This window comes from Pelobates fuscus, chromosome 6 (assembly GCF_036172605.1).
Source record: "Pelobates fuscus isolate aPelFus1 chromosome 6, aPelFus1.pri, whole genome shotgun sequence".
Classification (NCBI taxonomy): Eukaryota; Metazoa; Chordata; class Amphibia; order Anura; family Pelobatidae; genus Pelobates; species Pelobates fuscus.
The window spans coordinates 281,845,842-281,862,665 of NC_086322.1; the positions used below are offsets into that span (position 1 = coordinate 281,845,842).

Consider the following 16,824-nt stretch of genomic DNA (forward strand, 5'->3'; position numbering starts at 1 on the left):
AGTAACTACAGATCCCAACTACAGATAGAATTGTTATAATGATTCCATGCAACTATCAAGATGTCTTCGTATAACCATTCCCCATAGCCCCTCCTATTACTCCATATAACCTCTCCCTATAACTCCTCCTATTACTCCATATAACCTCTCCCTATAACTCCTCCTATTACTCCATATAACCTCTCCCTATTACTCCTCCTATAACTCCATATAACCTCTCCCTATAACTCCTCCTATTACTCCATATAACCTCTCTCTATAACTCCTCCTATTACTCCATATAACCTCTCTCTATAACTCCTCCTATTACTCCATAGAACCTCTCTCTATAACTCCTCCTATTACTCCATATAACCTCTCTCTATAACTCCTCCTATTACTCCATATAACCTCTCCCTATAACTCCTCCTATTACTCCATATAACCTCTATATAACTCCTCCTATTACTCTATATAACCTATCCCTATAACTCCTCCTATTACTCCATATAACCTCTCTCTATAACTCCTCCTATTACTCCATATAACCACTCCCTATAACTCCTCCTATTACTTCATACAACCTCTCCCTATAACTCCTTCTATTACTCCATATAACCTCTCCCTATAACTCCTCCTATTACTCCATATAACCTCTACCTATAACTCCTCCTATTACTCCAAATAACCTCTCTCTATAGCTCCTCCTATTACTCCATATAACCTCTCTCTATAACTCCTCCTATTACTCCATATAACCTCTCTCTATAACTCCTCCTATTACTCCATATAACCTCTCTCTATAACTCCTCCTATTACTCCATATAACCTCTCCCTATAACTCCTCCTATTACTCCATATAACCTCTCCCTATAACTCCTCCTATTACTCCATATAACCTCTCTCTATAACTCCTCCTATTACTCCATATAACCTCTCTCTATAACTCCTCCTATTACTCCATATAACCTCTCCCTATAACTCCTCCTATTACTTCATATAACCTCTCTCTATAACTCCTCCTATTACTCCATATAACCTCTCTCTATAACTCCTCCTATTACTCCATATAACCTCTCCCTATAACGCCTCCTATTACTCCATATAACCTCTCTCTATAACTCCTCCTATTACTCCATATAACCTCTCCCTATAACGCCTCCTATTACTCCATATAACCTCTCTCTATAACTCCTCCTATTACTCCATATAACCTCTCTCTATAACTCCTCCTATTACTCCATATAACCTCTCCCTATAACTCCCCCTATTACTCCATATAACCTCTCCCTATAACTCCTCCCATTACTCCATATAACCTCTCCCTATAACTCCTCCTGTTACTCCATATAACCTCTCTCTATAACTCCTCCTATTACTCCATATAACCTCTCTCTATATCTCCTCCTATTACTCCATATAACCTTTCCCTATAACTCCTCCTATTACTTCATATAACCTCTCTCTATAACTCCCCCTATCACTCCATATAACCTCTCCCTATAACTCCTCCCATTACTCCATATAACCTCTCCCTATAACTCCTCCCATTACTCCATATAACCTCTCCCTATAACTCCTCCTGTTACTCCATATAACCTCTCTCTATAACTCCTCCTATTACTCCATATAACCTCTCCCTATAACTCCCCCTATTACTCCATATAACCTCTCCCTGTAACTCCTCCCATTACTCCATATAACCTCTCCCTATAACTCCTCCTGTTACTCCATATAACCTCTCTCTATAACTCCTCCCATTACTCCATATAACCTCTCCCTATAACTCCTCCTGTTACTCCATATAACCTCTCTCTATAACTCCTCCTATTACTCCATATAACCTCTCTCTATATCTCCTCCTATTACTCCATATAACCTCTCCCTATAACTCCTCCTATTACTCCATATAACCTCTCCCTATAACTCCTCCCATTACTCCATATAACCTCTCCCTATAACTCCTCCCATTACTCCATATAACCTCTCCCTATAACTCCTCCTGTTACTCCATATAACCTCTCTCTATAACTCCTCCTATTACTCCATATAACCTCTCTCTATAACTCCTCCTATTACTCCATATAACCTCTCCCTATAACTCCTCCTATTACTCCATATAACCTCTCCCTGTAACTCCTCCCATTACTCCATATAACCTCTCCCTATAACTCCTCCTGTTACTCCATATAACCTCTCTCTATATCTCCTCCTATTACTCCATATAACCTCTCTCTATAACTCCTCCTATTACTCCATATAACCTCTCCCTATAACTCCTCCTATTACTCCATATAACCTCTCCCTATAACTCCTCCTATTACTCCATATAACCTCTCTCTATAACTCCTCCTATTACTCCATATAACCTTTCTCTATATCTCCTCCAATTACTCCATATAACCTCTCCCTATAACTCCTCCTATTACTTCATATAACCTCTCTCTATAACTCCTCCTATTACTCCATATAACCTCTCCCTATAACTCCTCCTATTACTTCATATAACCTCTCCCTATAACTCCTCCTATTACTCCATATAACCTCTCCCTATAACTCATCCTATTACTCCATAGAACCTCTCTCTATAACTCCTCCTATTACTCCATATAACCTCTCCCTATAACTCCTCCTATTACTTCATATAACCTCTCCCTATAACTCCTCCTATTACTCCATATAACCTCTCCCTATAACTCATCCTATTACTCCATATAACCTCTCCCTATAACTCCTCCTATTACTCCATATAACCTCTCCCTATAACTCCTCCTATTACTTCATATAACCTCTCCCTATAACTCCTCCTATTACTCCATATAACCTCTCCCTATAACTCATCCTATTACTCCATATAACCTCTCCCTATAACTCCTCCTATTACTCCATAGAACCTCTCCCTATAACTCCTCCTATTACTTCATATAACCTCTCGCTATATCTCCTCCTATTACTCCATATAACCTCTCCCTATAACTCCTCCTATTACTTCATATAACCTCTCCCTATAACTCCTCCTATTACTCCATATAACCTCTCCCTATAACTCCTCCTATTACTCCATATAACCTCACTCTATAACTCCCCCTATTACTCCATATAACCTCTCTCTATAACTCCTCCTATTACTCCATATAACCTCTCTCTATAACTCCTCCTATTACTCCATATAACCTCTCCCTATAACTCCTCCTATTACTCCATATAACCTCTCCCTATAACTCCTCCTATTACTCCATATAACCTCTCCCTATAACTCCTCCTATTACTCCATATAACCTCTCCCTATAACTCCTCCTATTACTCCATAGAACCTCTCTCTATAACTCCTCCTATTACTCCATATAACCTCACTCTATAACTCCCCCTATTACTCCATATAACCTCTCTCTATAACTCCTCCTATTACTCCATATAACCTCACTCTATAACTCCTCCTATTACTCCATATAACCTCACTCTATAACTCCCCCTATTACTCCATATAACCTCTCTCTATAACTCCTCCTATTACTCCATATAACCTCTCCCTATAACTCCTCCTATTACTCCATATAACCTCTCTCTATAACTCCTCCTATTACTCCATATAACCTCTCTCTATAACTCCTCCTATTACGCCATATAACCTCACTCTATAACTCCTCCTATTACTCCATATAACCTCACTCTATAACTCCCCCTATTACTCCATATAACCTCTCTCTATAACTCCTCCTATTACTCCATATAACCTCACTCTATAACTCCTCCTATTACTCCATATAACCTCACTCTATAACTCCCCCTATTACTCCATATAACCTCACTCTATAACTCCTCCTATTACTCCATATAACCTCTCCCTATAACTCCTCCTATTACTCCATATAACCTCTCTCTATAACTCCTCCTATTACTCCATATAACCTCTCTCTATAACTCCTCCTATTACTCCATATAACCTCTCCCTATAACTCCTCCTATTACTCCATATAACCTCTCCCTATAACTCCTCCTATTACTCCATAGAACCTCTCTCTATAACTCCTCCTATTACTCCATATAACCTCACTCTATAACTCCCCCTATTACTCCATATAACCTCTCTCTATAACTCCTCCTATTACTCCATATAACCTCTCTCTATAACTCCTCCTATTACTCCATATAACCTCACTCTATAACTCCCCCTATTACTCCATATAACCTCTCCCTATAACTCCTCCTATTACTCCATATAACCTCTCCCTATAACTCCTCCTATTACTCCATATAACCTCTCCCTATAACTCCTCCTATTACTCCATAGAACCTCTCTCTATAACTCCTCCTATTACTCCATATAACCTCACTCTATAACTCCCCCTATTACTCCATATAACCTCTCTCTATAACTCCTCCTATTACTCCATATAACCTCACTCTATAACTCCTCCTATTACTCCATATAACCTCACTCTATAACTCCCCCTATTACTCCATATAACCTCACTCTATAACTCCTCCTATTACTCCATATAACCTCTCCCTATAACTCCTCCTATTACTCCATATAACCTCTCTCTATAACTCCTCCTATTACTCCATATAACCTCTCTCTATAACTCCTCCTATTACTCCATATAACCTCACTCTATAACTCCTCCTATTACTCCATATAACCTCACTCTATAACTCCCCCTATTACTCCATATAACCTCTCTCTATAACTCCCCCTATTACTCCATATAACCTCACTCTATAACTCCTCCTATTACTCCATATAACCTCTCCCTATAACTCCTCCTATTACTCATATAACCTCTCCCTATAACTCCTCCTATTACTCCATATAACCTCTCTCTATAACTCCTCCTATTACTCCATGTAACCTCTCCCTATAACTCCTCCTATTACTCCATATAACCTCTCTCTATAACTCCCCCTATTACTCCATATAACCTCTCTCTATAACTCCTCCTATTACTCCGTATAACCTCTCTCTATAACTCCTCCTATTACTCCATATAACCTCTCCCTATAACTCCTCCTATTACTCCATATAACCTCTCTCTATAACTCCCCCTATTACTCCATATAACCTCTCTCTATAACTCCTCCTATTACTCCATATAACCTCTCTCTATAACTCCTCCTATTACTCCATATAACCTCTCTCTATAACTCCTCCTATTACTCCATATAACCTCTCCCTATAACTCCTCCTATTACTCCATATAACCTCTCTCTATAACTCCTCCTATTACTCCATATAACCTCTCTCTATAACTCCTTCTATTACTCCATATAACCTCTCCCTATAACTCCTCCTATTACTCCATATAACCTCTCTCTATATCTCCTCCTATTACTCCATATAACCACTCCCTATAACCCCTCCTATTACTCCATATAACCACTCCCTATAACTCCCCCTATTACTCCATATAACCACTCCCTATAACTCCCCCTATTACTCCATATAACCTCTCTCTATAACTCCTCCTATAACTCCATACAACCTCTCTGTATAAGTACTCCTATTACTACATATAACCTCTCCCTATAACTACACCTATTACTCCATATAACTTCTCTCTATAACTCCTCCTATTACTCCATATAACCTCTCCCTATAACTCCTCCTATTACTCCATATAACCTCTCCCTGTAACTCCTCCTATTACTCCATATAACCTCTCCCTGTAACTCCTCCTATTACTCCATATAACCTCTCTCTATAACTCCTCCTATTACTCCATATAACCTCTCCCTGTAACTCCTCCTATTACTCCATATAACCTCTCTCTATAATTCCTCCTATTACTCCATATAACCTCTCTCTATAACTCCTCCTATTACTCCATATAACCTCTCTCTATAACTCCTCCTATTGCTCTGTATTACCTCTCTCTATAACTCCTTAGACTGTCTCTATTAAGCTGAATATAAATCGTAAATCTTTCTGTAGGATCCAAGTCAATGACCTTCTGGTGGAAGTGGATGGGACCAGTTTAGTTGGAGTCACCCAATCCTTTGCGGCATCTGTCTTGAGGAATACTAAGGGTCGCGTGAGGTAAGATATCTTCTATTAGAAGAAGACAACAAGACAATTTGCAGCATTAGCAAGACAATATAATACCTAATCTATAAAGGGGACCGCTGTCTCGTAGATTGCTTTGTTTAACGAGTTAAAATGGGGTATACCTGAATAATTGCAAAAGAAAAACTCAAAGAGTAAAGAGGTGTTTCAGGCCTGAAAATAATAATAATATTATTAATAATAATAATAAGTATACCTGAATAATGCCTGCAGTGGGTAAGAGGAAGGGATATAAGACTACTCATGGACTGTATGATGTTAATTACTGAACTTTCTGTGGCAGATTCCTGATTGGTCGAGAGAAGCCTGGTGAACAAAGTGAGGTAGCACAGCTCATTCAGCAAACCTTGGAGCAGGAGAGATGGCAAAGAGAGAGTATGGAACAGCGATATAGTCAGTGTAATGAGGATGACGAAGAGGTGAGTTGGTAGAAAATATTATTATGTGCTTTCAGATGGCTAATGTTTCTCAGTTTGATCATATTAAATGGTATAAGGAATGTAACCACTTTTATAAGGCTCAAAATAAAGTGTTGCTAACTTCAAGAGACAAGAAGATTAAATTAAAATCTATGTAAGGTTACGCATTTGGTTTGAAAATCATTATCTCTTAGTCATTTCCAAAATTAAACTACGCAAGGTAGTCCTTGAAGGAGAGTCAGATCGCTTCTTGCAAACCAAAACCCCTAAGATATATTACCAATCACAAAAGGGAATACTAAAGTACATTAATATAATTGTATTGCTACAAGTAGCTGTCCAAAACTGTATTCAATCTTCAAGGACACATCGAACCAAGAATTTCAAAACTGAGGGCTTTTTAATCTGGAAAGGGGCCAGAGATTAGACGAAAATTTCAAGGGAAATTATCATGAAAGGGCAGCTTTTGTGTCCTTTCTTCTTCATGATAACACTGCATTATGTAGTTCAATGTTATGAGGATCGTTCGTCCCTGGTTTATTTTTATAGAATTTTACCGACCTATAAAGACACCATTTTTGTTTCCTCAATTCCTCTCGTGCTGTATGGGAACTATAAGCACAGCCAGATTGACTATAATGCTATAACAAGGGAAACATTAGTGATTATTTGAAAAGTAATTCTGGGGAAGTTTTCTAAAAGTGGAGAAGTAAGCAAGAACATTCTGATGGTTATCATGACAGTTATTTCATATGTAGAACTTTGCAGGTAGACAATGAATGTTGCCCATTCATAAATTCTATACATTTTCCATATTTAATGTCAATTAAAACGTTTACGAAACACGTCACAACTTCATGTTAGTTTAACTAATATGAAGTTGGTGGAGGGATACAGCTGCTATTAAAAAAAAGTATTTATTTACATAATTTTTTTTTTTACAAAAAAACGTGTTTTAAACCTTAACTTACTATTGTTATGGAATGAAACTGAATGATGTGCTTCATTTTTTTTTTTACATCAGCGATTAATTGCAGGTTAATTTGCTTGTTGTGTGTGTGGCGGACCGCCTGGTACCCTGACTGGGTACCTCCGCCAATCACGCTTCCTAGTTATCCCTGAGATACTATAAGCTCTCCACCGGACACCATAAGCACTGTAGCCCCTTAGCCGTCACAGCTTGGATAGGGTCTTGCCTTCTCTGCTCACCCTGGACCCAAGTCTACCCAGCTCCCAGTGGGTAGACCTCTCCTCCAGAGAGTATCAGAGGTATAGCAGTAAATATCGCCCGTATCGCCTTTACCCCCACACATCAGCCGAGGCTTAATGCTGGAAAGTCATCTGTTTAATGCAGGCACAGTTACAGAATTTATACAAGTCACAAACTCCTCCCCTGTGCCTGAGAGATAATTGAGTCAGGAACTGTACAAACTCAATTATCTCCAGGTACAAAAAAACATACAATTTACAAAGACCCTAAAAGTATCCCTAAAATCCATGGAATTATGGCATCCAGTATGGCATCTACATATTGTACCAAACTGTCTTTTGTTTGGGTTTCAGACAGGGGAGTATGCAACTGATGAGGAGGATGAGGAGATGAGCCCGATGTTTCCAGGAGGAGAATTAGCCATTGAAGTGTTTGAGTTGCCTGAAGGAGAGGATGCCTTGTCACCCGTAGAGATGGACCCAGAGAAGCTGGTTCACAAGTTTAAAGAGGTGACTCAATATCGAAATTCTTTTTTTTGTCCTGGGCTTACAATTTTAAAACAACTCCTCTATTTTAAATTATTTTCAATATGTTTACCTCTTACAGCTTCAGATCAAACATGCAGTGACCGAAGCTGAGATTCAGCAGCTAAAAAGAAAGGTGAGATATAGACTGTGCAATTATGTTACCTAATGCAAATCAGTATGTGGTCTTCACATCTCATCCTATCCTACCAAACACAGCATCCAGTGTCTTTGTGATTGTCCCACTGTTTCTCTCTTTTTGTAATATCTGAGTTACATTCACCCAGTATCCGCCTATAACTTAACTACATAATGTACATTAGTCTTTGGTTGACAGAGAATTATAGGAAATATAGTCCATAGTGAGAAGCCTATGGTTGGATAACTCTTGTTTTGGCTCAACACAAAAGGCATTCATGCAAAAGACATGTGTCTTTTCCGGGAAGAAAGACTACAAGTGCCTCAAGCATGAACTTAAATGGACACTATAGTCACAAGAGCAACTACAGCTTTTTGAATTTGTTCTGGTGAGTAGAATCATTACCGTCAGGCTTTTTGCTGTAAACACTGTCTTTTCAGAGAAAATGCAGTGTTTACATTACAGTCTAATGATAACTTCACTGGCCACTCCTCAGATGGCTGTTAGAGATCCTTCCTGGGTCATGGCTGCCTAAAATGCATCCAAACATTCAGTGTCTCCTCCCTCTGCATGCAGACACTGAACTGTCCTCATAGAGATTCTTTGATTCAATTTATCTCTATGAGGAGATGCGGATTGGCCAGGGCTGTGTTTGAATCATGCTGGCTCTGCTCCTGATCTGCCTCTTTGTCAGTCTCAGCCAATCCTATGGGGAAGCATTGTGATTGGATCAGGCTACCACTTCTGATGATGTCAGCAGATTGCTTGTTTTTCCTGAGTCTAACAGCATGCAGAGTTACAGCTTCAGGCTTGAATACAGTAAGATTTTGCTATATTTATGGAGACATGATGGGCCCACGGGGGCTAGATGGTGGTGTTAACACTATAGGGTAAAAAATACATGTTTGTGTTCCTGACCCTATAGTGATCCTTTAAAGAAAAGAAAATTTAACAATAGTTTTGTAGACAGAGCATGCATAAACGCATACAAGAAATAAAAAAATAAAAAATTGGAGTTTGGAAAAAGTAAGGTACTATGAGTAAGTAAGCCAATGTGCTCCTAAAAATAACAATCAGGGCAATTATGTGGTAAACTATACAAGAAATCCTAATTATCACATATTTACACACAAAAAATAAAGAATCATAGATTTATTTTCAGACAGGTTATCTGTAATGCCTCCGTGTTATCACTTAGTTACGCTAGAACTATTGTGTAAAGTTTCATTTTGAGGACAGGTAGATCTTGCAAGTTCATTCCATAACAATTTCTCAATGTACCCATCATCCATTACTTTCTACCAAGTCTTAAACACCCTTCAGAGGATGAGAGGGATCCCTGAACAATATTTAATCATTCTACACACCCACTCTGTGCAGCTGGCTGGCCTAGAACAAGAACGTTCTCGCTGGCGGGTAGAGAAGGTCCAGTTACAGCAGAGTGTCCAGGAGAACCGGGACCGTGTGGAGAAGCTGCAGGGATACTGGATGGAGGCTCAGAACCTGTGCCAGGCAGTGGATGAGCACTTGAAGGAGACCCAAGCACAGCATCAAGGACTTGAACGGAAGTACAGCAAGGCCAAGAGGCTCATCAAGGAGTATCAGCAGAAGTAAGTAGATTCCACCAACGATAGTCCACTTCCTGATCTTCACTCATCCACTTCCTTTCTACCTTCCACTTTAGACATGTTTCTCGATACCACTCATAGACTGTGACACATATATGTGATATTAGGAACCAAAATCTATCCTTTTTTGCCAGCTAGTTACCCACTTGCATTTGGACTAGGACAACCTTCAGAAAGAAAACAGGGATGTTATTGATCTTCTGATGCACAAATGTTTCACTAATACACTAATACGGTTCACTCGTTAATTTTAACAATCTCCACTTCACCCATTCTAAGCCGTTCTTGCCCGATCCTTGACATTTCTCGACTTTATCCATATTTTACATTTCAATTTTCATTGATGCTCCTAATCTCATATTTTTCAAATCCTCCCTTTATTTAACCACCTCCTCCTCATTGATTTACCTCGGCTTTATCATCTCTTGCATCCGCTGGCATCCCCTCCGTCCTCACCTCCTCTTTAATTAATTAGCATCTTTCTTCTCACGCACACCCACTCACTGCTATTAGTCATCAAGCAGTTTGTCATCTCTTTAGCTATTTTCTTTTCTTATCCAACCTTGTGCTTGTGACATTCATTCTCTGACCTCATCACATTCATTCCCATCACTCACATTATATTAATATTACTAATTGAAAACATTTTATCATTACTAATAAATACTTTATCGTTTCCCATTTATTCTCCTCTAAAATCACCATCAGAAATCACAGCACAGTTTCCACAATATAACACAGAGTTCTAGATCAGATAAATTAATAGGCATAGTGATATCACAACCTCTCTCTCGTTGCCCACCTCCCTACATCCCTTTAAACACTTTCTCCTGTTCAACACTATCTCCCTCATTTATTGACCTTTTCTCTTCTCTGCTCAGTTTTAATGCCTCGTCTTTTTGACTCATTCTATAACCGTATCTCATAATTAATCTTTGTATTGGTCCATCACCTTTCTCCCATTTTTTATAATTATTCCCCCATCCTATATCGCTACCAACTGCTCGCACATTGGATTGGATCAATCCTGTACACATTAACACAGCATTTATCAGACGTCACAATTGTCTGTGGCTAGCGTGAGTTATAGTTACATAGCTGAAAATAGATATGCGTCCATCAAGTTCAGCCTTTCTAACATCTGTTTTTGCAGTTGATCCAAACAAAGGTAAATAAAATAACAAACAGTTTGAAGTGCTTCAATTTTTGCAAAAAACTAGGGGAAAAAAAATCCTTCTTGAACCCAGAATGGCAGTCAGATCTTTCCTTGGATCAAATGTGGTTACTCTACAAATTAAAAATAATATCCCTGAATATTGTGGGTTTTTTTCCCCCAAATATTCATCCAGTTGCTGTTTAAACATTTGTATACATCCTTAATGCGGAATCCTGATGTGTCTAAAGTCCTCCATATGCAGATTTTGTTTTAGCAGTGCCCAATTTTGACCATCTCCATTTGTGTGGGACTCATAGAAACTAATGCCCCGTTTCCACTGATACGGTTCGGGTCGGTACGGTCTGGTACACTATTTTGATTGTTTCCATTCTGAAAGTGGCCCATACAGCCGAACCAAATCGCACAATTCCTGGGCCTTCTTTAGATGTAGGTACATAGGAAATGGTATGGTACGTTTACTGGCTTCACACAATACAATCCATTGATTGGCGGACAGGAAAACGTCAATGCTCATGACAAATGGCACACTAGGCATTTGGTCTAAACCCCGCATGCTCCCTGGTGGTCCGACTTGCAGTAGAAATGCTCACCTGAATAGGCTGAACCATTCTAACCCTTCCGAACTGTACCGACCTGAACCATACCGCTTCATGGAAACGAGGCAATAGACATAGAAACATTGAATGTGACGGCAGATAAGAACCATTCGGCCCATTCGACTCCTCTGATCTCCTGTAAGAGAATGTAAGGCTATTGACAGGGACTCCCTACTTTAGGTCATTCTCTCCACAATGTAAGACTTGATTCAATGAAACAATATGGCCAGGCATAATAAATGTTTGGGCTGTATTGTTGAATACTGGGACGTTTACTCTCTATGATCTTATTCATGTTTATTGCATTGAATTTCTAAACAGTGGTGTGGGTTATGTGGTTGATATTTCGTATTGCTCTTTATAGAGCACCATTGGTAAATGGTCGCTTTGCTAGACAACCAATTTCTCAGTCTTAGACATCCAGCCAAATACCAGTGACATCGTTCATTAAATCTCACAATCGCTTCCTCTACAGAGAGCTGGACTTCACAAATAAAGAGGAAACACAGAAGAAGGAGTTGGAAGAGCTGGAGAAAGCTCGTGCTGGCGAGATCCTCAGGCTACAGGAAAAGGTGCTTTTGTTACCAAAAAAAAATCTGTTAATTTTCTCATTGTTCTTATACCCTGTAATATTTGCTTGCGTAAGAACAGATAATGTGGGTCGAGAGACTTTACACTGCCATCATCATCCATGTTTCTAATGGAAACAAAAAAATATACATGAATGATTTATAAATTACTTTGATTCCACTGTTTAGCCATAAAGGCAGTTAGATATTGCTTTGTTTATTCTATAAAGTTGGTATTAATTGAAAAACTAGATGAATGAAAATTGTAGGGATAAAAAACATTGAATAAGGAAATTTCACATGGTGCAGTCTTCACGTGCATCATTGGTAAAGCATTGAGTAGACTGGAAAGTTTCTCTTGTCTCACAATATGTAGAGCATTGTAGTAGCCTTTCTCTAGATTGTCTTACTTATTTTTTATTATCATACTTTCCTCTTTGTAGGTATCGGAGTTAGAGAAGAAACTCCTCACCCTTCAATGTCCAGTGTCCCCTTAGATATTATGTTATAAGAAATGGGTACTTTCGGGCAAGTGTTGGAAGTTGCTTGTCTATGCCTGCAGGATCTCTTTTACCCAGTGACAGTTCTGCAGGTACTTGCCCCTTTCTGTGGCTTATAAAATACTCCTAACATGGGGAAGGGCAAGTATACTTTCAAATGGGACCCTGTATTATGAATATGGTTCTCAATGAACAGAACTTCTGGAATGAAATGGGACTTTGGCCGGCTGTGTGGAGCCTGTCACATGGATCCTTCCTGTGTATTTTGACTGATGACCTTGTGGACTGTATCATATGAGGACTTTGCAGTGACTCTGGGGCCCTAGCCTTTGGCCCTGTTGAGGCCTGAACAGTAATGGTGGCCCTGTGCTCTGGACTTTGCGTGTCTCTGTGCTGTGTATGTGCTGGTGGTCTGTGTTTGTTTATTGCCCATGACCTCCCAGGAAGGTGCCCCACTCATCGTTCTTCCCTCCAAAAAAAAAAGGAAAAACCATATCCCTTCTGGGGCGCATAGTGAGTGTGTGTAAAAGGGATGTGTGTAAGCTGAGTAACTGTGAGGTGTGTGTCTGTGCACAGTATTAATGGTGTGTGTAAAATGTGCATCTTTAGCGTACGTGCATACATTCAGATAAGTATGTTATGCGTGTGCATTAAGGTGTATACAATTCGTGATTTGCAGTGTATGTATGTACTGTAAATGCTGTGTGTATACACATCTTCTATATACATACATACATACAAATCAACAAGAAAATGTACACACGCCCAGCCAATCACATATGTGAAAATCGTCTCCAATGGCTTGTGCCTACCATTCCAATGTAGTATATCAAAACCCAGAATGTCATTTATGGGACCAATATACACTCACATCATTCTTTAAACCAGTAACGGTGGAGAATTTAATCAATTTCAGCCCAAAATAAGAAAATATGGGAAAAAACTCAATTCCCGGTCACTTCGCAATTTTACTCTGACACATTGTAATGATTGCAGGTAACATAATTATACATGTGAGCATTTCAAATATATATACTCTTTACTACTGGTAAGTATGTATACCACCTATGTATGTGTATGTGTGTATTTATATATATATTTATAGCAGTGGCTTTAACAACTGAGAGATTAGGCTGTCCTGTTGGCTTTGCACCTCTCCAAGTCTGTTCCTGTGGGTCAAGGATGAGGGGTGACAGTTGATGCAATTTCAAGTGATGTATAACATAATTTTCTGAGCCAACATATACTGTTTTGTAGAACATTACATGGGAAGTGGAGAAACTGTATTTAATTCCCTTGTCCTGGATCCGTATCTCCACCTCTCCCCAGGAACAAAAAGGCATGTTCTGTAAAGGCATGAGAACAAAAAAAAAGTGTGCCACAGGAACCCCAAAACTATTTCAATAAGGAGTACTCTCCATATGTAGTTACACACATACACCTATCAGTTTTGTACATAGTTGTTAAACCTTCACTGTAAAAGAATTAGCCTAACCCACAGGCATTGCAGGTCACTGCTAGTGATGTCACTCTCAGGGCACACTGAGAGGTCACTGCTAGTGATGTCACTCTCAGGGCACACTGAGAGGTCACTGCTAGTGATGTCACTCTCGGGGGAACACTGAGAGGTCACTGCTAGTGATGTCACTCTCGGGGGAACACTGAGAGGTCACTGCTAGTGATGTCACTCTCGGGGCATGCTGACAGGTCACTGCTAGTGGTTTCTCTCTCGGGGCACACTCAGAGGTCACTGCTAGTGATGTCACTCTCGGGGCACACTGAGAGGTCACTGCTAGTGATGTCACTCTCGGGGCATGCTGACAGGTCACTGCTAGTGGTTTCTCTCTCGGGGCACACTCAGAGGTCACTGCTAGTGATGTCACTCTCGGGGCACACTGAGAGGTCACTGCTAGTGATGTCACTCTCGGGGTACACTGAGAGGTCACTGCTAGTGATGTCACTCTCGGGGCACACTGAGAGGTCACTGCTAGTGATGTCACTCTCAGGGCACACTGAGCAGTCACTGCTAGTGATGTCACTCTCGGGGCACACTGAGCAGTCACTGCTAGTGATGTCACTCTCGGGGCACACTGAGCAGTCACTGCTAGTGATGTCACTCTCAGGGCACACTGAGAGGTCACTGCTAGTGATGTCTCTCTCGGGGCACACTGAGAGGTCACTGCTAATGATGTCACTCTTGGGGCACGATGACAGGTCACTACTAGTGGTTTCTCTCTCGGGGCACACTGAGAGGTCACTGCTAGTGATATCATTCTCGGGGCACACTGGGAGGTCACTGCTAGTGATGTCACTCTCGGGGCATGATGACAGGTCACTACTAGTGGTTTCTCTCTCGGGGCACACTGAGAGGTCACTGCTAGTGATGTCACTCTCGGGGCACACTGAGAGGTCACTGCTAGTGATGTCACTCTCGGGGCACACTGAGAGGTCACTGCTAGTGATGTCACTCTTGGGGCACACTGAGAGGTCACTGCTAGTGATGTCACTCTCGGGGCACACTGAGAGGTCACTGCTAGTGATGTCACTCTCGGTGCAAACTGAGAGGTCACTGCAAGTATTTTCACTCTCGGGACAAACTGAGAGGTCACTACTAGTGATGTCTCTCTTAGGGCACACTGAGAGGTCACTGCTAGTGATGTCACACTCGGGGCACGCTGAGAGGTCATTGCTAGTGATGTCTCTCTTAGGGCACACTGAGAGGTCACTGCTAGTGATGTCTCTCTTAGGGCACACTGAGAGGTCACTGCTAGTGATGTCATGCTCAGGGCACACTGACAGGTCACTGCTAGTGATGTCACTCTCAGGGCACACTGAGAGGTCACTGCTAGTGATGTCACTCTTGGGGCACACTGAGAGGTCACTGCTAGTGATGTCACTCTAAGGGCACACTGAGAGGCCACTGCTAGTGATGTAACTCTCGGAGCACACTGAGAGGTCACTGCTAGTGATGTCACCTCAGGGCACACTGAGAGGTCACTGCTAGTGATGTCACTCTCGGGGCAAACTGAGAGGTCACTGCTAATGATATCACTGTCTGGGCACACTAAGAGGGTGGTGGGGTATAAAAGACCAATGCTGTTCTTGGACTGGAAGACTAAAGCCAGTTACAGCTGTAAAAACCTTCCTCTTCACAGACTCACAGAATGAGAGATGGGGGAGATGGAGAGAGTGAGAGGACACCATGTGAGTGCAGCTCCAATCTTGACACCTTCTTTGATAAAGGGGTTTTATTTGTATATTTTGGAGTAGGAAATCATGGGGTGAGGAGGCCTGCCATTAGCAGTGTGAATGGTAATTAGAAAGGGGGCGTAATGATACTGTGCCAAAATTAGTATCTGACTCTGTCTATTTATTGGTCTCTTGCTGAAAATACAGAGGGACATATGTATAAAGATTACATTTTAAAGTAAATCAGTTGGGGGAGGGAATCAAACATTTTGGGGATTATGGATCACAACGAATGAAAGTGACATTTGCATTAAACCAACGCTAATCATTAAAATGATTGTCACCGTGTGTCTCGTTTCTAATGTGTGTGATGTAAAGGAGTTTAGATCAGTACGCAGTGATGTAGAGGCTGTATGTACACCTAAGAGAATACGGACAAAATGTTAACACATATAACAAATAAAGTGAGTGTAATGCAGCAAAACAGCAAACAAAATCACTTAAATTGTTTAACGTAAAGACTGTGTGCACAATATCTCAATGCTATAACAGAAACCCACATTCAGTATCCTGCTAAATTCTCGTGGTTAAATCATCGGTAGAAATGTTTCACTGTTTTATGAAAAATTAAACAAACCAGCTACAAAAAAAAAAGGAAGAGGAAATGTGACTTAGGAGATAAAAAAGGTCAACAGCAAGAAAATCCCCAACATTTTGGCACAAAGCTTTTCTCAACGGGAGGTATCTTTACAATGATGTAATATTCTACACATATATATATATAGTTAGTTAGTTAGGACAAAGGTTGAAGTTATTGACTTTAAATGTAG

General features: G+C 40.4%; 1 protein-coding gene and 1 long non-coding RNA gene across 3 annotated transcripts in view; both read left to right on the plus strand.

Annotated features, from left to right (window-relative positions):
* Positions 1 to 13,034, plus strand: part of PPP1R9B (protein phosphatase 1 regulatory subunit 9B) — a 40,111-nt gene extending 27,077 nt beyond the window's left edge. Inside the window, exons 4-10 of the mRNA XM_063459279.1 lie at positions 5,912 to 6,016; positions 6,327 to 6,462; positions 8,026 to 8,181; positions 8,279 to 8,332; positions 9,716 to 9,945; positions 12,212 to 12,308; positions 12,749 to 13,034. Coding sequence (XP_063315349.1) covers positions 5,912 to 6,016; positions 6,327 to 6,462; positions 8,026 to 8,181; positions 8,279 to 8,332; positions 9,716 to 9,945; positions 12,212 to 12,308; positions 12,749 to 12,802 — 832 coding nt within the window. The 3' untranslated portion in view covers positions 12,803 to 13,034. The remainder of the gene's footprint in view (positions 1 to 5,911; positions 6,017 to 6,326; positions 6,463 to 8,025; positions 8,182 to 8,278; positions 8,333 to 9,715; positions 9,946 to 12,211; positions 12,309 to 12,748) is intronic.
* Positions 13,035 to 13,041: 7 nt separating this feature from the next.
* Positions 13,042 to 16,342, plus strand: LOC134614975 (uncharacterized). Of its 2 annotated transcripts, XR_010091280.1 has the most exons (4): positions 13,042 to 14,590; positions 14,669 to 14,785; positions 15,176 to 15,331; positions 15,877 to 16,342. It is a non-coding gene; the product is annotated as an uncharacterized LOC134614975 (long non-coding RNA). The 2 variants fall into 2 exon arrangements; XR_010091279.1 differs by having other exon boundaries at positions 13,042 to 14,785.
* Positions 16,343 to 16,824: the final 482 nt, after the last annotated feature.